This window comes from Oncorhynchus gorbuscha, linkage group LG24 (genome assembly GCF_021184085.1).
Source record: "Oncorhynchus gorbuscha isolate QuinsamMale2020 ecotype Even-year linkage group LG24, OgorEven_v1.0, whole genome shotgun sequence".
In the NCBI taxonomy this organism is placed as follows: Eukaryota; Metazoa; Chordata; class Actinopteri; order Salmoniformes; family Salmonidae; genus Oncorhynchus; species Oncorhynchus gorbuscha.
Genome location: NC_060196.1, coordinates 10,096,274 through 10,122,985, shown reverse-complemented (window position 1 = coordinate 10,122,985; position 26,712 = coordinate 10,096,274). Strand labels below are relative to the sequence as shown.

The window sequence follows — 26,712 nt, the reverse complement described above, 5'->3', positions numbered from 1 at the left end:
GATTATCTTGGCAAATGAGAAATGCTCTGGTCTAAGGCACTGCATATGAACTCCTACACAATTAAGAATTTCTTGCAGTAAAATTATACATCAAATTACATTTTGACTTTGGAACCGGAATGGAGAAATATAGTTATACTGTCTGTAGAGGTGCTATTTTTGTAGCATCATAAAAGCTGATAGGACTTAAAATACGTGTTTCAAAAAACAAATAAAGCAACACCTCACGGCACAACGCCTCACCCCTATGTGACCTACTTGTTGTACCGACATGCATGTGTAACTGATAGACGCACACACTACATGTTAATGTTTTTAAACGTATGTAAATTGTTAAGACTTGTCTAATGTATTTTTCCCTGTGTCGGACCCCATTAAGACTAGCCGTCGCCATTGGCGTTGGCTAATGCGTTGGCTAATGTGGATCCAAGTAAATCACATCAAAAATATGCATCCAAGCCGAACGGAAGTCTTATCAGAAACATATTTCCATTTCCTTACAACCGCGTGTCATTTGGAAATTTTGCACAGAAAATCTTTTTGATTTTTCATTTTCTTACTGGGCTTTGCTCAGCGAAAGAAGCAGAGATGTCAGTGAAAAAAAATCACACATTGAAACATTGATTCCATCATTTATGACATTCTGTTAAGGGTTTATTTCGTCTTCTAGGGCAACATATCAAAATCAAGTTTAGGTCAAATACACATTTTTAGCAGTTGCTATTGTGGGTGTTGCGAAATTATTGTAATATGACAGGAGACAAGCTACATGTACATCATACGTTGACTAACAAATACCCTACCAAAATGTCGGACATGATAAGAAGAAACAGATCTAAATTAGGCAACAAAAAAATGCAGCCCCTGTCAAAATCGTTTCGCCACCTTTTCATATTTGCGGGCTGGGGTTGTGTGCAGGCCTCCGATTTTCACTTTATCACATATAGTTGGGCGGTTGCAGATAAGTTATGAGCAATTGAGGGTGCGGCTGAACAAACAGCTGAACCACACACGACCAGCGAGCCCTTTTCATTTAGCCACACCCTTTGAGCTATGACGCAGATTCTCTTCGGTGTAAACGGAAGTGAACAATGAACATTTCCACGTTAACGTTTTTTTAATTGTTATTTAACACCATGGAACTCAAAATATTATACATTTAACCGCACCGCATCACATACTTAGCCCATGTAGTCTTTAATTCGCGTTGGATAGAGGACTTGGTTTTATGTATGTTGTTATCTAGCTAGGTAACGCTAGCTAGCGGATAACGTTAGCTAACAATGGCTAACTGTATGGTTTTTCACACTCAAATAGCATCTATCATGGAGGTGCTAGCAAATGCAGCCGTGGCAGAGATCTGTAAACTCGTAGACGACGACTATGCAGAGTTTCGTTTGGAAATTTCTCAAAGCCAGAAAGAAAACAGGACATTACGGAGGAAACTACAGCTACTTGAACTGAAGGTGTCACGGGAACGCGTACTATCCAGTCGTCCCAGCAGTGTCAAAATCCTTGACCGATACAGAAGTATAGCAAGAGGTACGTTTCCCGTCGCAGTTCATAGATGGCCAAGTGCCAGTCTCCCCTTTCCTCTCTGTACACGTGTTTATACGTGTTACCCAGAATTGGGTCTTGGTCAGTTTTTGAATAGTGTGCAGTAATTCCTCTGATTACTTATCTTGTGCAAAGACATTCTAGCCATATACTTGATTTACTGCATTTTCTATTTATTTTTTATTTTCTATTATTAATAGTGTAAAATATACCAATTAGCATTGGCAGTAGCTAACCAGCACCTCTTTTCCCTCCTTCATTCTCTCAGGTGAAGGACATCTCACTGGAGGCCACAGGAGTGTTGTGAAGCCAACAGGACAAAATAGATGGGGAGATGACCAACCAATCACTGTTGATGAGGGGAGTGGAACCTCAACCCAGCATGTTATCCTGATAGAAGTTAGTGTAATGGTGTTGCATAAGTTTATTTCAGAAAGGCTCCCCTCAGCTATTCACTTGTTTACATGGACATCCTTATTTATCTGCCATAGAGGAGCTTGTGAAACTTCACTATGATTCTTAAGGGTCAGTAGCCTACATTGGGTGTACAATTATCAATTACAGCGTTATGTATTCCGTTGCCAATAATATAAATGCAACACAAACTGTTAGTTCCTTGTTTCATGAGCTGAAATAAATGATCCCTGAAATTTCTAATCTATGGATTTCACAACTGGAAATACAGATCTGGTCACAGATACTTCTAATAAAAAAAATGGGCCTCAGGATCTCATGACAAAACCTTTGTGCATTCAAATTGCCATCAATTAAATGCAATTGTGTTCGTTGTCTGTAGATTATGCCTGCCCATACCATAACCCCACCATGGGGCACTTTGTTCACAACATTGACAGCAAACCCCTCACCTCACGACGCCATACACATGGTCTGCGGTTGTGAGGCTGGTTAGACGTACTGTCAAATTCTCTAAAACAACGTTGGAGGTGGTTTATGGTAGAGAAATTAACATTTAATTATCTGGCAACAGCTCTGTTGGACATTCCTGCAGTCAGCATGCCAATTGCATACTCCCTCAAACCTTGAGTCATCTATGGCATTGTGTGACAACTGCACATTTTAGTGGCCTTTTATTGTCCCCAGCACAAGGTGAACCTGTGCAATGACACCTGTCAAGAGGATGGATTATTTTGGCTAAGGAGAAATGCTCACTAACAGGGATGTAAACACATTTGTGCACCACATTCGAGAGAAAGACGTTTTGTGTGTGTATGGAACATTTCTGGGATATTTTATTTCAGCTCATGGAACATGGGACCAACACTTTCCATGTTGCGTTTGTTCAGTGTATATCAGTACACTCAAAACCTATTACAACAATTCTATTCAATCAAATAAGCCACATGTAGCAAATAAGGCATGGCAATTTTTGTTAACCAAATTCGACACGCATTGAACTCCATATAAAAACTCTACACTTAGTGAGCAAAAAAATAAACACCACCTCCTGGAGAAGAGATTGTATGCCCACTGATCCCTTTAGCGTCGCCGCTTCCTCTCTACTTCAAGCCGTCACATACATTGTGGGAGGCGCTATTTGTCAAGCAATCATTGGGGTGTTTTTGTTTGACCCATGCAAATGTGGCCAAATATGTGGCTGAAAAAGGAACTAAGTTTGCGACATTTCAAAGGTACATAATGTAAAGTGATGTGAGACGTCTCAAATTGTGCACGTGTTAAGTTTCCAGTTTGAGTGTGTGATATGGGGTTATATAAAAGTTTATTTTGACATTCATACAGACAAACTTTTATAAACAATAGCAGCTATTTGGACACTGCCATGTTGATCTGGGCCTTGTTGTTGGAAAACCACTACAGTGCCTGACTTGGCTGTGGCAGATGCACCTCCCGATTTCACTCCTCGACTTGCGTCTAGTGGGTTTCTTACCATTCAAACAAGCCCATTGTTGCCTAATGCACCATGAAAGTTGTACTTTCTTGTTCCTCGTTTTGTAGGTTAATAAATTGCATCATGAAATTCATAAAACGCAGTCATATAAGATGTGTTTCCGAGTGAATTTAGTTACCATATGCCGGTTTTCAACTTATTTGACGGTCAAGAAGCACAAAGCCGAAAAGTTAGAACTGTTTAATTAGAACTACAACTCCCACCAGCTGTACAAGTCTTTGTCTTTCAACAGTTTGCCTGTCAAAACTTTTTTCTTTGTTGCCTTTTTAAAAAGTACTGGCTGTCAACGTTCAGTTAAAAGTTCCAGTGTAATTTAATATAAAAGACATAAAACCGACTGTTACTAACAGGGTTTTATTGTCCTGTGAGTCCTCAACTTGCGCAAGAATGCTAACAAGGCTGCTGAGTTGTAGTTCAAATGAGACTAACTTTTGCCAATGTGTCTTACTTCTTGAGCGTCAAATGTTTTTGGATTTGATCAAATTAATACGAATATCATTTTATATATCTTAGGACCGCGTTTTCATGAATTTGATGATATAAGCTTGAAGCCCGTTCAAAAACCATATGGGACTGGAAACAGGAAGTAGGCAGGACTATCATAATAACCTCCTCTCCTTGTGTCAGTCTGCAGATCCTGGGGTCAAGCTGGAAAGGTCTGAAGGAGAGGAGGACCCACAACACAGCAGAGACAACCAGACTGGAGTGGCACCCCCTGTAGCCACGGAGGACCTCACCACCACCCAAGTGCAGCCCAGGAGCCGACGCAGCGTCACGGAGGTCAGTGGAACGCCGAACACCGTCCTCAAGTCAGAGACAGATACAAAGACTTTAGCGGTGCTGGAGCAACTGGGCTGTCCTCCTCTCCCCCGCTCAGAGTATCTACTTCACGGTCACCTGAGCCCGAGGACGGTTCTGTCCCACCGGGACTCAGATGACGCGTTACAGACTGGAAATGATCCATCTTGTTCATATGTTACAGAGATGATACCTGGTGACATGCCTGTGGGTCTAGATAAACAGACTAATCCAATGAGAGGAGACTGGAATCAGTACAGTAGCAGTGTATACTCTGAAGGGCGCCTAGATAAGAAAGGAGAGGGTCTGGTCGTAGATGAGGTGACTGTGAAAGTGGAGGGTGATGCTCCTCTGACATGGAATTCAGACGAAACTCACTTAGGAGAACGACACTCACAGGGCAACACTTGTACATTCTTAGACTACAGGGAAAGCTTTGAGACAAATGTAAATGTCGCGACCCAATCCCCTTTACACATGTTAAGGGAATGCGACCCAGTGTCCAAGTTGATGGGGCCTTGTGATTCACATGGCCGCGTCCTTTTTGATCAGGTATTGAAGTCAAACGACAGGACTAGGGCCCAGGGAGGGGCCGCAACGTCAGGCAATAGTAAAGCGAAACGGTTCCTCTGCATGTTCTGTAACAAAGGCTTCAGCTGCATCCAGAAGGTGGAGATGCATCAGAGGGTCCACACAGGGGAGAAACCCTTCAGCTGTACCCAGTGTCATATGCGCTTCGCTGAGGCTGGAAACCTGAAGAGGCACCAGAGGGTCCACACAGGGGAGAAACCATTCAGCTGCCACCTTTGCCGGGTCAGTTTCTCCCACTCATTCAACCTGAAAAGGCACCAGAGGGTCCACACAGGGGAGAACCCGGCCCCCAGTGTGAGAAGAGGTTCTCCCACCAGCACCAGCTGAAGATGCACCTGAAGGTCCACACGGGAGAGAGGCCCTTTGCCTGTACGTACTGTTGGAAGAGGTTCTCAGAGGAGATACCTCATGATACGCCAGCAGAAAAACCATCCCACTCAATAGCTTCTGACGTTTAGATCAAACCCTGCATTAAAGACAAAGTATAATTTTCATTGTTGTTGGCAGAAAATATCCACAGATACATTTTAAATAACGAGAGTAGCACATTTCAATGTTAAATATTGCATCCAGACATTGTGATAAGGTATATACACTGAGTGTACAAAACATTAAACACCTGCTCTTTCCAGAAGACTGACCAGGTGAATCCAGGTGAAAGATATGATCCTTTATTAATATCACTTGTTAAATTCATCTCAAATCAGTGTAGATGAAGAGGAGACTGGTTAAAGAGAGATTTTTAAGCCTTGAGACAATTGAGACATGGATTGTGCATGTGTGCCATTCAGAGGGTGAACGGGCACGACAAAAGATTTAAGTGACTTTGAACGGGGTATGGTCGTATGTGCCAGGTGCACCGAATTGAGTGTGTCAAGAACTGCAACGCTGCTGGGTACGACAAAAGAAGCTCAACAGTTTTATGCTCAACCGTTTCCTGTATATGGGAAGCATTGGAGTCAACATGGGCCAGCGTCCCTGTGGAACGCTTTTGTCACCTTTTAGACTCCATTCCCCGACGAATTGAGGCTGTTCTGTGATGCAACTCTATATTAGGAAGGTGTTCCTAATGTTTTGTACACTTAATGTATATGCCTAAAACGTCTGTTACATAGTGTTTTTACAGTGTAGCCTATATGATGTTCAGTTTCATTATTCCATTCAACTACTTAATTTGAATAAGTTCATGCTGACTCAACCTGTGGTTTTCATGGTGTATTTAACACTTCTTTGTTTAATAAACATAATGAAAAGTCCCATTTTGTAAGACTTTCATTGAAACTCTTTAGTATACATCTTTCTCCATTCACCGACAGCAGTTATAACCAATATACACTTACTACATCTACCTACACATACCCACACACTAACAAACACCTACTGTACACGCCAACATAAGTCAGACAAACCTGACTAACCTATCATAGCTGACTCACATATGTATGTCCACCATGATGGGTTTAACAGCAATGAAGTAATTCTGTAACTACAGTATAGGACTCAAACATAGTGGGGATGGGTCAACACTCCATGTTGAAAGTGCGTTTATTATCTGTGTTTACGTACCTGAGGGAGTGTATGTCTGTATCACCTTTCTCTTTCAGGAGGAGGAGGGTCCAGAGGTGCTGCTGGTGAAGGAGGAGGGGTGGGAGGAGGGTCTGGGGAACCCTGAGGAGACTATGGTCATGGAGGACAAACAGCCTACACCTCTTGAACACACAGAGGAACCAGCTGAGCAGCACAGGACCACACACAGTCTCCCTGAGGTGAGCCCACTGTAAACTGTCTGAATGGTATTAGGTCAGGTCTCGTATCCACAAAGCCTCTCCATAGAAGGGTGCTCATATCATATTTCTAGACCCAACATACTGTATCTCTTAGTCAGTAGACATGGAGGATGGGATGCCTGATCTGCTGCTAGTCAAAGAGGAGGCAGTAGAAGACCGACCAGAGAGCATTGACCTGCTGAGTGGGCTAAAGATGAGTGGGAAAGGTAAGGGAGAAATACATATAGCACATTGTCTTTCGCCAGGTGATGTCACTCCTACGAGACGCTAGTTCCTCATAATACCGGTTTCAGTCCAAGTACCAATTCCATTTAGCAAACTCCAGAAAGTGCTGTAGTCAGATGACATGAAAATAGAGCTCTCTGGCCACGCACACCAGCGGTGTGTTTGGTGTCGAAAAACAGAAGCATATGATGGTGGATCTTTGATGTTATGGGGGTATTTAGTAGAGGTCGACCGATTAATCGGAAAGGCCAATTAATTAGGACCGATTTCAAGTTTTCATAACAATCGGAAATCTGTATTTTTGGGCGCAGATTTAATAATAAAGTTATTTTTTTATACCTTCATTTAACTAGGCAAGTCAGTTAAGAACACATTCTTATTTTCAATGACGACCTAGCAACGGTGGTTAACTGCCTTGTTCAGGGGCAGAACGACAGATTTTCACCTTGTCAGCTCAGGGAATCCAATCTTGCAGTTTTTTTATTTTTTTTAATTTAAATTTTACCTTTATTTAACCAGGCAAGTCAGTTAAGAACATATTATTTTCAATGACGGCCTGGGAACAGTGGGTTAACTGCCTGTTCAGGGGCAGAACGACAGATTTGTACCTTGTCAGCTCGGGGGTTTGAACTCGCAACCTTCCGGTTACTAGTCCAACGCTCTAACTACTAGGCTACCGCCCCTAGGCCAACGCAATAACGACCTGCCTCTCTCTCTTTGCACTCCACAAGGAGAATGACTGTTACGCGAATGCAGTAAGCCAAGGTAAGTTGCTAGCTAGCATTAAACTCATCTTATAAAAAAACAATCAATCATAATCACTAGTTAACTACACATGGTTGATGATAATACTAGATATTATCTATTATCTGACTGAGCATACAAGTATCTAAGTATCTGACTGAGCGGTGGTAGGCAGAAGCAGGTGTGTAAACATTAATTCAAACAGCACTTTCGTGTGTTTTGCCAGCAGCTCTTCGTTGTGCGTCAAGCATTGCACTTTTTATGACTTCAAGCCTATCAACTCCTGAGATGAGGCTGGTGTAACCGAAGTGAAATGGCTAGCTAGTTAGCGTGCGGTAATAGCGTTTCAAACGTCACTCGCTCTGAGCCTTCTAGTAGTTGTTCCCCTTGCTCTGCATGGGTAACGCTGCTTCGATGGTGGCTGTTGTCGTTGTGTTCCTGGTTCGAGCACAGGGAGGAGCGAGGAGAGGGACGGAAGCTATACTGTTACACTGGCAATACTAAAGTGCCTATAAGAACATCCAATAGTCAAAGGTTAATGAAATACAAATGGTATAGAGGGAAATAGTCCTATAATTCCTATAATAACTACAACCTAAAACTTCTTACCTAGGAATATTGAAGACTCATGTTAAAAGGAACCACCAGCTTTCATATGTTCTCATGTTCTGAGCAAGGAACTGAAACGTTAGCTTTCTTACATAGCACATATTGCACTTTTACGTTCTTCTCCAACACTTTGTTTTTGCATTATTTAAACCAAATTGAACATGTTAAATTGATGTATTATATTAAGTTAAAATAAGTGTTCATTCAGTATTGTTGTAATTATCATTATTACAAATTTTAAAAAATGTTTTAAAAAATTGGCATTAATCTGTATCAGCTTTTTTGGTCCTCCAATAATCGGTATCTGCGTTGAAAAATCATAAATCGGTCGACCTCTAGTATTTAGCTTCCTTTGGTCCTAGGGCCCCTGTTAAGGTCAACGGCATCATGAACCTTTTTTGCCAAAAACCTTGTCGTCTCTGCCAGGATCTGTAAGTGGATCTTCCAGCAAGACAATAACCTAAAGCACACATGAAAATCCACAAAAAAATGGTTAATGGACCACAAAAATCAACATTTTGCAATGGCCATTTCAGTCTCCGGACTTCAACCCCATTGAAAACCTGTGGTTTGAATTGAAGAGGGCAGTCCATAAGCACAAAGGATATCAAGGATCTGGAAAGATTCTGTATGGAATAATGGTCTATGATCATTCCCAATGTGTTCTCCAATCTCATAAATCATTTTAGAAAAAATCTCTGTGTCGTTATCTTCACAAGGGGAGGGGGCTGGAGTATTGAAAATGGGTGCCAATAACTTTGACGCCTATAAGATTTAAAAATTACTGTAAACAAAATTTGACCGATTGTGTTATTATAAAATTATATAATTTTCCCATTTTTTTGAGCATAATATAGCTCAGTATTTTTTATTATAGTATTTTATGCTTATATTTATAATGAGGTGACTGTACATATTAGAACATAATATTGGATGTTCACAATTGTTTTCATTCAAGGTTTATAACAAGATGTCCATTCAATAGTCCATGACATCAGAAAAACAATAGCATGCTATTGTAGGCCGGTCAAAATTTTGCAAGTTCGAGCAACAGCCCTAGTAGTGGAAGCTAGAACTCATGGAATCCCATTGTGATGCTGCGGGACACTATTTGGCATGCCATTTTCATCCATACAATTATTTATTTCTTTCATGGTTTAATAAAATGTCAATTCAATAATGATTTACAGCAGAAAAACATCTCTACCATATGGCTAAAATGTTAGACGATTTAGTCAGAGAATTTAGCATAATTAGAGTGAATAGAATGCCATCACGGCTATGGTCAAAAAGTAGTCACTGCTAATAAATATACCTCAATCTGAATAGTGATGCACCTGGCTATTCTTATTTATTCATTCATAAAATTAAATCAATACAACTTATGTTTACATACAAAAACACACATTATAATGTATGAACTTGACCAGGTAATTGACTTAATCTCCATATGTAGAGTTCTCTGCCATGTTTGTAGAGTAATTTTTTTAACCTCTTCCTGCAGGTGGTTGGCTGGAGGCTGACAGAGGAGACTGGGTGGCCATCTTGGATTCCCAAACTCAGACGGGTGCAGCCAAGGGCCCAGGGGACAACATCACTGAGCAGGCCAGGACCAGAGGCAACATAGTGGAAGACAGTGGATGGGACAGCATCCTCAACTCTGGGCTGGTGAACAACACTGTTAACCACAACCAGAAACAGACAGTGGAACACAAAACAACATACGAACTTAGTCTCCATGACAACAGACTGGCTGAGACCAGGGGGAGGTGTAGATTTGGTCCACGGGGACAGAGAGGTGTCCGTATGCAGCTGGAGAGAACAGACACAGACTCAGCTAGCGATGCGCCGTCCTGCTCCTATAGTTGTGATTCAGAGAGACTGATGGCGCCTCAGGTTACCCCCCTAACAGGTGCTGCCTTCAGCCTGCCTTCTATAGGATCTATCAACTGGAATATGGACCCTGTGACAACACAGACACTTCCTGGCCTTCATCCTCCTCACACTCTCCTAATGTTAAACCAGACCTCAGACAATAGTGCCTCAACACTAAATGGGTACACAAGCCCATTGACAAATGACAGTAGTAGTATTAATGCTGTCAGTCGATCTGGTGGCAAAGAGAAGCGCTTCCCATGTCCTTTCTGTGGGAAAGCCTTCAGTTTCCCTAAACAGGTGCAGATCCACCAGAGGGTCCACACAGGGGTAAAACCCTTCAGCTGTACCCAGTGTCACATGTGCTTCGCTCAGACTGGTGACCTGAAGAGGCACCAGAGGGTCCACACCGGGGAGAAACCATATAGCTGCCCCCAGTGTGAGAAGAGGTTCTCCCGCAAGCACCAGCTGAATAGGCACCTGAAGGTTCATACAGGAGAGAGGCCATTCGCCTGTACGCAATGCAGGAAGAGGTTCTCAGAGAGGAGCAACCTCAGGATACACCAGCAGAAAGACCATTCCACTCTATGACATAGAAAGGAACCGTATCACTCAATACCTTCTGAGGTTTAGATTAAACCCAGCATTAAAGATAAATAATAATTTTCATTGTTGTCAGCAGAAAAGATCCACAGATGCATTTGGAATGACAGATTTCAGTGTTGAATATTCCTCGGTAGAATATTGCATCCAGACATTTTGATATACACTGAGGATACCTTCCAAATATTTATTTGTACCCCCCATTTTGCCCTCAGAACAGCCTCAATACGTAGGGGCATGGACTCTACAAAGTGTCGAAAGCATTCCACCGGGATGCTGATTCATATTGACTCCAATGCTTCCCACAGTCATGTCAAATTGTCTATGTTCTTTGGCTGGTGGACCATTCTTGATACATATGGGAAACTGTTGAGTGTGAAAAACCCAGTAGCATTGCGGTTCTTGACACAAACTGTTGCGCCCGGCACCTAATACGATACCCCGCTCAAAAGCACTTAAATATTTTGACTTGCCCATTCACCCTCTGAATGGCACACATACACGATCCATGACTCAACTGTCTCAAGGTTAAAAATCGTCCTTTAACCAGTCTCCTCCCCTTCATCTACGCTGATTGATGTGACGACAATAAGAGATCATATTTCTTTCACGTAGTTAGTCTGTCATGGAAAGAACAAGTGTTCATAATGTTTTGTACACAGTCATTTATACACTGAACAAAAATATAAAACACAACATGCAACAATTTAAGAGATTTTACTCAGTTATAGAAATCAGTCAATTGAAATAAATGAATTAGGCCCTAATCTATGGATTCACATGACTGGGCAGGGGTGCAGCCATGGGTGGACCTTGGAGGGCATAGGCCCAGCCAGTCAGAATGAGTTTATCCACACAAAAGGGCTTTATTATATTACAGAAAATACTCCTCAGCACCCCCCCAGACTATCATGCAGGCGAAGAAGCCGGATGCCCAGGTCCTGGGCTGGCATGGCTACACGTGGTCTGCGGTTGTGAGGCCGGTTGGACGTACTGCCAAATCCTCTAAAACGAAACGAACATTCAATTGCCTAGCAACAGCTCTGGTGGATATTGCTGCAGTCTGCATGCCAATTGCACGCTCCCTCAAAACTTGAGACATCTGTGCAAGTGTTGTGTGACAAAACTGCACATTTTAAAGTGTCCTTTTATTGGCCCCCAGCACAAGGTGCACCTGTGTAATGACCATACTGTTTAATCAGTTTCTTGATATGCCACACTTGTCAGGTGGTTTGATTATCTTGGCTAAGGAGAAATGCTCACTAACAGGGATGTAAACTAATGTATGCACAGCATGAGAGAAATAAGCTTTTTGTGTGTATGGAAAATCTCTGGAATCTTTTATTTCAATTCATGAGAGATGGGACCAACACTTTACATGTTGCATTTATTTTTATTCAGTGTACATAAACTCAGCAACAAAAAAAAAGTTTATTTTTCAGAACCCTGTCTTCCAAAGATATTTTGATTTTTACTAAATAACTTCACAGATCTTCATTGTGAAGGGTTTAAACACTGTTTCCCATGCTTGTTCAATGAACCATTAATGAATGAACATGCACATGTTGAACGGTCGTGAAGACACTAACAGCTTGCAGACGGTAGACAATTAAGGTCAGTTATGAAAACTGAGGACACTAAAGAGGCCTTTCTACTGACACTGAAAAACAAAAGAAAGATGCCCAGGATCCCTGCTCATCTGCATGAACGTGCCTAAGGCATGCTGCAAGGAGGCATGAGGACAGCAGATGTGGCCAGGACAATAAATTGCATTGTCCGTACTGCGAGACAACCAAGACAGCGCTACAGGGAGACAGGACAGACAGTTGATCATCCTCACAATGGCAGACCACGTGTAACAACACCTGCACAGGATCGGTACATCCGAACATCACTCTTGCTGGACAGGTACATTATGGCAACAACAGCTGCCCGAGTTACACCAGGAATGCACAATCCCTCCATCAGTGCTCAGACTGTCCGCAATAGGCTGAGAGAGGCTCGGCAGAGAGCTTGTAGGCCTGTTGAAAGGCAGGTCCTCACCAGACATCACCAGCAACAACGTTGTCTATGGGCACAAACCCACCGTCGCTGGACCAGACAGGACTGGCAAAAAGTGCTCACCATCACCAGGGGTGATGGTCGGATTCGCGTTTATCATCAAAGGAATGAGCGTTACTTCGGCCTGTACTCTGGAGCGGGATCGAGTTGGAGGGTCTATCATGGTCTGGGGCGGTATGTCACAGCATCATCGGACTAAGCTTGTTGTCATTGTAGGCAATCTCAACGCTGTGCGTGACAATGAAGACGACATCCTCCCTCATGTGGTACCCTTCTGGCAGGCTCCTCCTGACATGACCCTCCAGCATGATAATGCCCAAAGCCATACTGCTCGTTCTGTGCGTGATTTCCTGCAAGACAGGAATGTCAGTGTTCTGCCATGGCCAGTGAAGAGCCCGGATCTCAATCCCATTGAGCACGTCTGGGACCTGTTGGATCGGAGGGTGTGGCCTAGGGCCATTCCCCCCAGAAATGTCCGGGAACTTGCAGGTGCCTTGGAAGAGTGGGGTAACATCTCACAGCAAGAACTGACAGATCTGGTGCAGTCCACGAGGATGAAATGCACTGCAGTACTTAATGCAGCTGGTGGCCACACCAGATACTGACTTACTTTTGATAATGCCCCCCTCCCTTTGTTCAGGGACACATTATTCCATTTCTGTTAGTCACATGTCTGTGGATCTTATTCAGTTTATGCGCCTGTTGTTGAATCTTATGTTCATACAAATATTTACACATTTTAAGTTGGCTAAAAATAAACGCAGTTGACAGTGAGAGGATGTTTCTTTCTTTGCTGAGTTTGTTCACAAATGCCTGTTACATTACTTCCATTCAACTACTTCATTTTATCCCCAAGACACTTTTAATGAGAAAATGAATTACGTTTATCAAGTTCATGCAGATGTTTAGTTGAGATGTGTATTTGTGGTTTTCATATGGTGTATTTGACACTGTGTTTAATAAACACAAAATGCTGTTTGAAGTAAATGGCCTATAAAGTAGCTTGAAGTTGTGTGATGGCCGAGGTGAAATATTAAACATTAACTAAAGTGCACCTGTATTTGATATTGCAGACCGACTGGTCTCTTCAAACTGGGCCAGAGTATAGGACCTGTTTACTTCTGTTTAGGAGGGTAGTTAACCAAGGGTTAATGAGGGGTATGCGGCTAACTTGTCATTTGAAACAGGCTTGTAAATACCTGTGTTTAGAGAGACAGTAAACCTAGGATAAAGCACAATTGCATATTTACCTTACAGAGGGGATTTAGATGGAATAAAGTAATTATATAGATAAAGCACCGTTGCATAGTTACCTTACAGAGGGGATGTAGATGGAATAAAGTAATTATATTCTACTCTGTTCTTGCTAACACACGGTTCTTCCTAAACAAGTCTGCTCCTCTGAGCCTGAAAGATACTGATCACGAATATGTGATTTGATATTCAACGTAATAAACATAACTAAAAAAAAACAATGCGCATCACCTTTTCATTTATGTCCCCCCCCCTTTGAGTTATGACGCCAACCAACAGAGGGGATTTAGATGGAATAAAGTAATTATATAGATAAAGCACCTTTTTACCTTACATTTGGAATAAAGTAATTATATTCTACTCTGTTCTTGCCCACCCTAAACAAGTCTGCTCCTCTGAGCCTGAAAGATACTGATCACGTTATTTGACGCCATCACCAATAAGATAATTTCTTTTCAGTGTAAACGGAAGTGAACAGTGACCAAAAATAATTTCCACGTTTGTGCTTTTGTTGTTATTTAGACGTTTATTAACACAATTTTGGAACTAATATGACACATTTAACAGCACAGCATCACATACTTACCCCATGTAGACTTTAATTCGTGTTGGAGACAGGACTTGGTTGATCGGTGTTCTTAAGGTAAGGCTAGGTAGCTAGCTGCTAACGATCATGGCTAACTGTATGGTTTTTCACACTCAAATAGCCTCCATCATGGAGGTGCCAGCGAATGCAGCCGTGGCAGATATCTGTAAACTCGTAGACGATGACTATGAAGTGTTTCGTTTGGACATTTCTCAAAGCCAGAAAGAAAACAGGGCATTGCGGAGGAAACTACAGCTATTGGAACTGAAGGTGTCACGGGAGCGCGTCCTCGCCAGTCGTCCTAGTTGTGACACGATCGTCGACCGACATGGAGGAATGTCAAGAGGTACATGTTGAAAGAGGCGGAGGCTGCGTCGCCTTTCATATTTAGCTCAGTGCCTGTCGCCCAGTTCCCCTCTGCACACTTGTTCAGATGTGTTACCCAGAATTGGGTTTTGGTCAGTTTTTGGATAAAAAAGTAATAATTCCCTTGATTCCCCTGATTACTTAGACACAAAATCATATTCTAACTAGATTCTTGATTTAATGATTTTCCTATTATTTAGTCAATGAAAACAGTATATCAAGAAATTGGTATTACCTTACATCCTCGCCAATTCTTGACAGTGTAAATAAATATACAGCTGAGCATTGACAGTACCTAACCTAACCACCTCTTTTCTCCCAATGACTCTCTTAGGTGAAAGACATCTCACTGGAGGCCACAGGATCTCTGTGACGCCAGCGGGACACAATACATGGAGAGATGACCAACCAATCACTGTTGATGAGGGGGGTGGAACCTCAACCCAGCATGTTATCATGATAGAGGTTTGTGTAATTGTGTTGCATAAAAAAATGACAGTTACTTGTTAATTACAGTTAATTACAGTTACATCAAATGTGACCAGTTTATTTCAGAAAGGCTTCCCTCAGCTATTCACTTGCTTACATGTACATCCTCATTTATCTGCCATAGCCACCTGAGAGTCAACGAAAAAAGGTTACAAAGAAACAAATGTGGACAAATATTTGTATAGATTTTTTAAATCTATATGTGCACTGTAGTAGCCATTAGAATTCAGTTGATAGTAAACATGAACAGAGGACCTTTATTAACAAGCTCTTATTTAATCTGGAAAGAACATATGAATACTCACCAAACTATTCTTGAGATTATAAACGGCTATAGGAAACTATTTGATTATAATTGCACACACTTACCATAAAATGTGCTAGTTGTGATGATAGCCATTTTGAAGAAGCAAAAAGACAGAAGTATGATTATGACACCCCCACACGTGATATCATTTAAATGCCCAGAATGTCCTCTCAAATGTACAACAGGACCTGACACAGTGGCATGTATGGCCTTAGATCAAAAACTAAACAGCAAAAATGAATTGCTGAGTCTCAGGAGGATATGGGTGTTTGTGAGACTTCCCTACAACCTTGTTATCCAATTCAACTCATGTACCATCTCTCTTCTTGTGTCAGTCTGCAGATACAGAGGCGGCAGGTCCTGGAGGATCGTCTCTGGTCAAGCAGGAGAGGACTGAAGGAGAGGAGGACTCATGACACAGCAGAGACATCCAGACTGGATCTGCGTCTAGTGCGCCCCCTGTAGCCACGGAGGACCTCACCGCCCAGCCCAGGACCTGACACAGCATCACGGAGGTCAGTGGAAAGCAGAACGCTGTCCTCAAGTCAGAGACAGACACAAAGACTTTAACTGTAACACAAAGGCTCTTACACATAGCATCAGACCCAGAGAGACTGGGACTGGGGCCACTGGGCTCTTCTCCTGCTTCTAGCTCAAGAGTATTTACCGGTATTTCACCAGAGCCAGGGGACTGTTAATTCCCTTGGAGATGGTGATACGTTAGACACTGGTGGTGATGATCTGTCTTGTTCTTACACTACAGAGATGGACTCTAGCAACATGCCCTTGGGTTTAGAGACACAGACTGATCTGTCTAAAGGGGACTGGAACCAGTACAGTAGTAGTATATACTCTGAAGGGTGCCTGGATAATAAAGGGGAGGGTCTCGTCGTAGATAAAGTGACTGTGAAAGTGGAGGGTGACGTTCTACCCACATGGAATGCAGATAGTCACCTAAGAAACGGACACTTAGATTATAGGGAAAGCTTGGAGACAAATCCAAATGTGTGCACTTCCGATTTACACAGCCGCGTCCTTTTCGATCAGGTATTGAACTCAAACAACAGGGCTAGAGCCCATGCTAAGAGGGGGGGGGCAACATCAGGCGGTAATAAAGAGAAACGGTTCCTCTGTGTGTTCTGTAACAAAGGCTTCAGCTGCCCCCAGAAGGTGGAGATCCACCAGAGGTTTCACACAGGGGAGAAAGCCTTCGTCTGCCACCTGTGCCGGGCCAGTTTCTCACACTCGTCCAACCTGAAGAGGCACCTGAAGGTCCACACAGGAGAGAGGCTGTACACACTGTGGAAAGAGGTTCTCAGAGAAGTGCTACCTCAGGATACACTAGCATAAAAGGCATTCACTCGATAACATAGATAGTATCCATTCTACTCGATAGCTTCTGACATTTACATCAAACCCTGCATTAAAGACAATTTTGAATAACAAGAGTAACAGATCTCAGTGTAGAATATTCCTGGGTAGAATAATACATCCAGACATTGTGTGATATGTATAAGCCTAAAAAGTCTGTTACATATTGTGTTTGTACTGTGTAGGATATATGATGTTCACAAATGCCTATTTCATTACTTCCATTTGACTACTCTTTTTTTCCAATACACTTTTCAATGAGAATATAATGTCAGTTTGAGTTCATGCAGATTTTTTGTTGATGCGTGTATGTGTGGTTTACATAGTGTATTTAATACTTCTTTATGTTTAATAAACACATGGGAATTTCCATGGACTCTCTTTAGTATACATCACTTCTGATCTCACCCTATTCTAAATATACCTACGCTTTAGACGCACCTCAAATTGCTTCATGCTAACAAACCTCTACTGTACATGTCATAATAGTTTAGTCATGTTTGTCTTTTGATGACTTTTGTCTTATCATAGCTGACTTATATTTACCCACAACATCATAGGTCCACCATGATGGGTTTAACAACAATGAAGTCATTCTGTAACTACAGTATAGGACTGAAACAGTGGGGATGGGTAAATGTTGAAAGTGTTTTATCTGTGTGTGCGTGTGTAACACAGGAGGCTGGTGAGAGGACGGCTCATAATGGCTGGAATGGAGTCAATGGAATAGTATCAACCACACCCATGTGTTTGATTCCATTCCATTTACTCCATTGCAGCCATTACTATAGGCCTCCTCAATTCAGGTGCCACCAGCCGCCTCTGATGTGTACGTACCTGAGGGAGTGTATGTCTGTGTAATCTGTATCACCTCTCTCCTCTAGGAGGAGGAGGGTCCAGAGGTGCTGCTGGTGAAGGAGGAGGGGTGTGGGGAGGATTTGGGGGACCCTGAGGTGACCATGGTCATGGAGGACAACCAGACTACACCTCCTCCTGAACCCACAGAGGAACCAGCTGAGCAGCACAGGACCACATACAGTCTCACTGAAGTGAGCCCAATGTAAACTACTGTCTGAATGGTATTTGTTCAGGGCCCTTATCCACAGTGCCTAGAGTTGTACCTTTTAGATCATAATTAATACCTCTGTATAGACAGGTGCGGACCTGATCCTAGATCAGCACTCTTACTCTGAGACTCTTTGTGGATATGGGCCCAGGTCTTGATTAATTTTGTCTTACGTGTTAGACCATGTCTTTGAATTATCAAACCATTAAATAGTGGCAAGTAATCAAATCAACTAGCATGTTTGCATAGTATCAAATTACATTTTTACATAGAGCGACTAACAAATTGGTGCGTTCACCTTATGACATCCAGTGGAGCAGCCACTTTACAATAGTGCATCTAAATCTTTTAAGGGGGGGGGAGGGTTACTTTATCCTATCCTAGGTATTCCTTAAAGAGGTGGGGTTTCAGGTGTCTCCGGAAGGTGGTGATTGACTCCGCTGTCCTGGCGTCGTGAGGGAGTTTGTTCCACCATTGGGGGGCCAGAGCAGCGAACAGTTTTGACTGGGCTGAGCGGGAACTGTACTTCCTCAGTGGTAGGGAGGCGAGCAGGCCAGAGGTGGATGAACGCAGTGCCCTTGTTTGGGTGTAGGGCCTGATCAGAGCCTGGAGGTACTCAGGTGCCGTTCCCCTCACAGCTCCGTAGGCAAGCACCATGGTCTTTTAGCGGATGCGAGCTTCAACTGGAAGCCAGTGGAGAGAGCGGAGGAGCGGGGTGACGTGAGAGAACTTGGGAAGGTTGAACACCAGACGGGCTGCGGCGTTCTGGATGAGTTGTAGGGGTTTAATGGCACAGGCAGGGAGCCCAGCCAACAGCGAGTTGCAGTAATCCAGACGGGAGATGACAAGTGCCTGGATTAGGACCTGCTCCGCTTCCTGTGTGAGGCAGGGTCGTACTCTGCGGATGTTGTAGAGCATGAACCTACAGGAACGGGCCACCGCCTTGATGTTAGTTGAGAACGACAGGGTGTTGTCCAGGATCACGCCAGGGTTCTTAGCGCTCTGGGAGGAGGACACAATAGAGTTGTCAACCGTGATGGCGAGATCATGGAACGGGCAGTCCTTCCTCGGGAGGAAGAGCAGCTCCGTCTTGCCGAAGTTCAGCTTGAGGTGGTGATCCGTCATCCACACTGATATGTCTGCCAGACATGCAGAGATGCGATTCGCCACCTGGTCATCAGAAGGGGGAAAGGAGAAGATTAATTGTGTGTCGTCTGCATAGCAATGATAGGAGAGACCATGTGAGGTTATGACAGAGCCAAGTGACTTGGTGTATAGCGAGAATAGGAGAGGGCCTAGAACAGAGCCCTGGGGGACACCAGTGGTGAGAGCGCGTGGTGAGGAGACAGATTCTCGCCACGCCACCTGGTAGGAGCGACCTGTCAGGTAGGACGCAATCCAAGCGTGGGCCGCGCCGGAGATGCCCAACTCGGAGAGGGTGGAGAGGAGGATCTGATGGTTCACAGTATCGAAGGCAGCCGATAGGTCTAGAAGGATGAGAGCAGAGGAGAGAGAGTTAGCTTTAGCAGTGCGGAGCGCCTCTGTGATACAGAGAAGAGCAGTCTCAGTTGAATGACTAGTCTTGAAACCTGACTGATTTGGATCAAGAAGGTCATTCTGAGAGAGATAGCGGGAGAGCTGGCCAAGGACGGCACGTTCAAGAGTTTTGGAGAGAAAAGAAAGAAGGGATACTGGTCTGTAGTTGTTGACATCGGAGGGATCGAGTGTAGGTTTTTTCAGAAGGGGTGCAACTCTCGCTCTCTTGAAGACGGAAGGGACGTAGCCAGCGGTCAGGGATGAGTTGATGAGCGAGGGGGCAGGTTGTTGGGCAGCCGGCCGTCACAAGACGCGAGATTTAATCTGGAGAGAGAGGGGAGAAAGAGGTCAGAGCACAGGGTAGGGCAGTGTGAGCAGAACCAGCGGTGTCGTTTGACTTAGCAAACGAGGATCGGATGTCGTCGACCTTCTTTTCAAAATGGTTGACGAAGTCATCTGCAGAGAGGGAGGAGGGGGGGAGAGGATTCAGGAGGGAGGAGAAGGTGGCAAAGAGCTTCCTAGGGTTAGAGGCAGATGCTTGGAATTTAGAGTGGTAGAAAGTGGCTTTAGCAGCAGAGACAGAGGAGGAAAATGTAGAGAGGGGGGAGTGAAAGGATGCCAGGTCCGCAGGGAGGCGAGTTTTCCTCCATTTCCGCTTGGCTGCCCGGAGCCCTGTTCTGTGAGCTCGCAATGAGTCGTCGAGCCACGGAGCGGGAGGGGAGGACCGAGCCGGCCTGGAGGATAGGGGACATAGAGAGTCAAAGGATGCAGAAAGGGAGGAGAGGAGGGTTGAGGAGGCTAAATCAGGAGATAGGTTGGAGAAGGTTTGAGCAGAGGGAAGAGAAAACAGCAGGTACGGGACAAGGTAGCACATCTGGTAAACAGATCAGGGTTCCATAGCCGCAGGCAGAACAGTTGAAACTGGAGCAGCAGCACGACCAGGTGGACTGGGGTAAACAAGGAGTCATCATGCCAGGTAGTGTTGAGAAAGAGAGAGAGAATTAGCGGGAGCATTCTTAAATTCACACAGGACACTAGATAAGACAGGAGAAATACTCCAGATATAACAGACTGACCCAAGCCCCCCAACACATAAACTCCAGCATAAATACTGTAGGCTGAGACAGGAGGGGTCGGGAGACACTATGGCCCCGTTCAACGATACCCCCCGGACAGGGCCAACCAGGTAGAATATATCCCCACCCACTTTACCAAAGCACAGCCTCCACACCACTAGAGGGATATCTTCAAACCACCAACTTACTACCCTGAGAAAAGGCTGTGTATAGCCCACGAAGATCTCCCCCCATGGTATGAACCCGTGGGGGGCGTCAACCCGGACAGGAAGATCACATCAGTGAATCAGCACACTCAAGTGACTACACTCAATCATAGGACCTAATGAAGATATGAGTCTTAAATAAAGACTTAAAGGTCGAGGCAGAGTTTGAGTTGCTCACATGGCCAGACAGACCATTCCATAAAAATGGAGCTCTATAGGAGAATGCTGTGCCTCCGGCTGTTTGCTTAGAAATTCTAGGGACAATAAGGAAGCCTGCGTCTTGTGACCGTAGCGTATGTGTAGGTATGTATGGCAGGACCAAATTGGAAAGATAGGTAGGAGCAAGCCCATGTACTGCTTTGTAGATTAGCAGTAAAACCTTGAAATCAGCTCTTGCCTTATCAGGAAGCCAGTGTAGAGAGGCTAGCACTGGAGTTATATGATCAAATTTGGGTTTTTTAGCAGCCATGTTTAGCACTAACTGAAGTTTATTTAGTGCTTTATCTGGGTAGCTGGAAAGTAGAGCATTGCAGTAGTCTAATCTAGAAGTGACAAAAGCATGGCTACATTTTTCTGCATCATTTTTGGACAGAAAGTTTCTGATTTTTGCAATGTTACGTAGATGGAAAAAAGACATCCTTGAAACAGTCTTGATATGTTCGTCAAAAGAGAGATCAGGGTCCAAAGTAACGCCCGAGGTCCTTCACAGTTTTATTTGAGATGACTGTACAACCATCAAGATTCATTGTCAGATCCAACAGAAGATCTCTTTGTTTCTTGGGACCTAGAACTATCATCTCTGTTTTGTCCAAGTTTAAAAGTAAAACATTTGCCGCCATCAACTTCTGAAACACAGGCTTCCAGGGAGGGCAATTTTGGGGCTTCACTATTTTTCATCGAAATGTACAGCTGTGTAGTGTCCGCATAGCTGTGAAAGTTAGCATTATGTTTCCGAATGACATCACTAAGAGGTAAAATATATAGTGAAAACAATAGGGATCCTAAAACAGAACCTTGAGGAACACCAAAATGTACATTTGATTTCTCAGAGGACAAACTATTCACAGAGACAAACTAATATCTTTCCGACAGATAAGATCTAAACCAGGCCAGAACTTGTCCGTCTAGACCAATTTGAGTTTCCAATCTCTTCAAAAGAATGTGGTGATCGATGGTATCAAAATCAGCACTAAGGTCTAGGAGCACAAGGACAGATGCAGAGCCTTGGTCTGACGGCATTAAAATGTAATTTACCAACTTCACGAGTGCAGTCTCAGTGTTATGATGGGGTCTCAAACCAGACTGAAGTGTTTCGTATTGTTTGTCTTCAGAAAAAGGCAATGAGTTGCTGCGCAACAGCTTTTTTGAATTTCTTTGAGAGGAATGGGAGATTCAATATAGGCCGATAGTTTATATTTTCTGGGTCAAAGTTTGGCTTTTTCAAGCGAGGCCAGATTACTGCCACCTTTAGTGAGTTTGGTACACATCCGGTGGGTTGGGAGCCGTTTATTATGTTTTATGTTATGGGCCAAGCACAGGAAGCAGCTCTTTCAGTAGTTTAGTTGGAATATGGTCCAGTATGCATCTTGAAGGTTTAGAGGCCATGACTATTTTCATCAATGTGTCAAGAGATATAGTATTAAACAACTTGAGTGTCTCCCTTAATCCTAGGTTCTGGCAGTGTTGTGCAGACTTAGGACAACTGAGTTTTGGAGAAATACGCAGATTTAAAGATGAGTCCGTAATTTGATTTCTAATGATCATGATCTTTTCGTCAAAGAAGTTAATGAATTTATCACTACTGAAGTGAATGCCATCCAATAATAACCCTGTTACACTAGTCAGAAGACTTTTAGTTTGGTGTAGAGCCATATCTGTTCCAATTTTCTGGAAGCTTGCTTCAGGGCTCGGGTATTTTCTGTATACCAGGGAGCTAGTTTCTTTCGACAAATGTTTTTTGTTTTTAGGGGTGTGACTGCATCTATAGTATTACGCAAGGTTAAATTTAGTTCCTCGGTTAGGTGGTTAGCCGATTTTTGTACTCTGACGTCCTTGGGTAGGCGGAGGGGGTCTGGAAGGGGGTCTATTATTCAACCATGCTGGTCATTTATGAACATTTGAACATCTTGGCCATGTTCTGTTATAATCTCCACCCGGCACAGCCAGAAGAGGACTGGCCACCCCACATATGCTCTCTCTAATTCTCTCTTTCTTCCTCTCTCTCGGAGGACCTGAGCCCTAGGACCGTGCCCCAGGACTACCTGACATGATGGCTCCTTGCTGTCCCCAGTCCACCTGACTGTGCTGCTGCTCCAGTTTCAACTGTTCTGCCTTATTATTATTCGACCATGCTGGTCATTTATGAACATTTGAACATCTTGGTCATGTTCTGTTATAATCTCTACCCGGCACAGCCAGAAGAGGACTGGCCACCCCACATAGCCTGGTTCCTCTCTAGGATTCTTCTTAGGTTTTGGCCTTTCTAGGGAGTTTTTCCTAGCCACCGTTCTTTTACACCTGCATTGTTTGCTGTTTGGGGTTTTAGGCTGGGTTTCTGTACAGCACTTTGAGATATCAGCTGATGTACGAAGGGCTATATAAATACATTTGATTTGATTTGATTTGGAAGGGCATCTAGGAATCTTTGGGTTGTTCGTGAAGTTAAAGTACGACTTTTGATGGTCCTTGGTTGGGGTCTGAGCAGATTATTTGTTGCAAATGTAATAAAATGGTCCGGGATTATGATGAAAAACATTAAGATCCACAATATTTATTCCACGGGACAAAACTAGGTCCAGAGTGACTGTGGCCGTGAGTAGGTTCGGAGACATGTTGGACAAACCCAACTGAGTCGATGATGGCTCCGAAAGCCTTTTGGAGTGGGTCTGTGGACTATTCCATGTGAATATTAAAGTCACCAAAAATGTGAATATAATAATATAATATATGCCATTTAGCAGACGCTTTTATCCAAAGCGACTTACAGTCATGTGTGCATACATTCTACGTATGGGTGGTCCTGGGGATCGAACCCACTACCCTGGCGTTACAAGCGCCATGCTCTACCAACTGAGCTACAGAAGGAATATTATCTGCCATGACTACAAGGCCCAATAGGAATTCAGGGAACTCAGTGAGGAATGATGTATACGGCCCAGGACGCCTGTAAACAGTAGCTATAAAAAGTGATTGAGTCAAGAAATATTCAAACCCTTAGTTATGGCAAGCCTAAATAAGTTCAGGAATAAAACTGTTTTTAACAGATCACATAAGTTGCATGATTTTTCAATGACTACCCCATCTCTGTACTCCAAACATACAATTATCTGTAAGATTTCTCAATCGAGTAGTGAATTTCAGCACAGATTGAACCACAAAGACCAGGGAGGTTTTTCAATACCTCGCAAAGAACGGCAACGATTGGTAGATGGGTACAAATAAATACAAAATGACTCAACATCCGTTTGAGCATGGTGAAGTTATTAATTAGGCTTTGGATGGTGTATAAATCCCAGTCACTACAAAGATACAGACATCAGAGATGAAGGAAACTGAGGCCAATGGTGATTTTAAAACAGTTACAGAGTTTAATGGTTGTGATATGAGAGAACTGAGGATGGATCAACACCATTGTAAATTACTCCACAATACTAACCTAAATGACTCATTGAAAAGAAGGAAACCTGAACAGAATAAAAATGTTCCAAAACATGCATCCTGTTTGCAGCAAGGCAAACAATGTGGCAAAGAAATTAACTTCATGTCCTGAATACAAAGTGTTATGTTTGGGGAAAATCCAACATTACACATCACTGTTCAAGCATGGTGGTGGCTGCATCATGTTATGGGTATTCTTGTCATCAGCAAGGATTAGGGATTTTTTTTATAGGTTAAAGAGAAACAGAATTCAGCTAAGTACAAATCCAAATCCTAGAGGATCACCCAGTTCAGTCTGCTTTCCAACATACACACGCCCAATTTTTCAGTTTTTGATTTGTTAAAAAAGTTTGAAATATCCAATAAATGTTGTTCCACTTCATGATTGTGTCCCACTTGTTGTTGATTCTTCACAAAAAAATACAGTTTTATATCTTTATGTTTGAAGCCTGAAATGTGGCAAAAGGTCGCAAAGTTCAAGGGGGTCGAATATTTTTGCAAGGCACAGATGATGCAAAACATACGAGATGAGACAGGATGTCGAATAGTGCCAAAGAGGATGGTGCGTTACCTCCACCAACAGCATGGGTGGTGAAATCTTTGTGAAACGCAGAGTAGGTGAACGGATCTCCTCATGTTGTTCCCACCGTGAAGCATGGAGGAGGAGGTGTGATGGTGCTTTGCTGTTGACACTGTCTGTGATCTATTTAGAATTCAAGGCACACTTCACCAGCGTGGCTACCACAGCATTCTGCAGCGATACGCCATCCCATCTGGTTTAAACTTAGTGGGACTATCTTTTGTTTTTTTAACAGGACAATGACCCAACACACCTCCAGGCTGTGTAAGGGCTATTTGACCAAGAATGAGAGTGATGGAGTGCTGCATCAGATGACCTGGCCTCCACAACCTCAACCCAATTGAGATGGTTTGGGATGAGTTGGACCTCAGAGTGAAGGAAAAGCAGTGCTCAGCATATATGGGAACTCCTTCAAGACTGTTGGAAAAGCATTCCTCATGAAGCTGGTTGAGAGAATGCCAAGAGTGTGCAAAGCTGTTATCGAGGCAAAGGGTGGCTACTTTGAAGAATCTCAAATATAAAATATATTTAGATTTGTTCAACACTTTTTTGGTTACTACGTGATTCTGTGTGTTATTTCATAGTTTTGATGTCTTCACTATTATTCTACAATGTAGAAAATAGTACAAATAAAGAAAACCCTTAAATGAATAGGTGTGTCCAAACTTTTGACTGGTTCTGTATATATAACACTATCCCCCACACACCTTCCCACTACTTTGGCCCCAATAGATCCTACACCAGGCCGTCGGCCTGGGAGGCTGGAAATCCATCTCTCAAAACCCACTGTAGTTTTTATGCACTAAAATCTCTGATACCCCAAAATATCTCTGCTGCTGCTACTACCAATTCAATCTTCTGGGATTTCATTTCCATCTGTGCGGTACAATTAATGACCATAGCAATAAACACCAAGAAGCCAACCTTACTAAAGCACAAACTGTTGGGGTCACTCTTCTGGCTTACTACTCACAGGGATCCTCTCAGGCTCCCTCACTCTTAGCCCTCCATCCTCTACTTTCCTCACTGCCTCAGCATGACACTTTCTGCACTGCTGTCACCCTGGCAACCTCAACTTGTCTCACTCGCACAGGACATTTATGATCCCCAGCAACATGGCCACCCCCACAATTGACACACTCTACTTTTTCCAATTAAACTACACACTCTTTTGTCCCATCCCCTCCTGCACACTTCTCACACCTCGGAATCTCCTTACTACATACTGCTGCAACATGACCATAAACTTGACACGTGAAATACGGTACTGGGTTCGTAACAAATTCTCTCATGGGATTACTTATATACCCTAGCATGACTATCTGGAAAACACACAATCTAAACTCTGAACAACAGACTGGGTCTCCTCAGTCTCGCGCTCACCACCGGGTCTGCGCACCACCAAACGACATGCATCACAGACAACAGGGATCCCCGACTT

At 43.4% G+C, this 26,712-nt stretch overlaps 2 protein-coding genes across 2 annotated transcripts in view; both read left to right on the top strand.

Annotated features, from left to right (window-relative positions):
- The window catches only part of LOC124012386 (zinc finger protein 205-like), a 303,385-nt gene that overhangs the window by 191,836 nt on the left and 84,837 nt on the right, over window positions 1-26,712 (top strand). The gene's annotated exons all lie outside the window — the stretch shown is intronic.
- LOC124012395 lies at window positions 979-11,407 on the top strand. Its single transcript, XM_046325973.1, has 6 exons — window positions 979-1,542; window positions 1,826-1,956; window positions 4,112-4,264; window positions 6,478-6,639; window positions 6,755-6,866; window positions 9,743-11,407. Exons 1-6 carry the CDS (start codon window positions 1,284-1,286, stop codon window positions 10,702-10,704), a joined length of 1,779 nt encoding a protein of 592 aa, XP_046181929.1. The 5' UTR covers window positions 979-1,283; the 3' UTR covers window positions 10,705-11,407.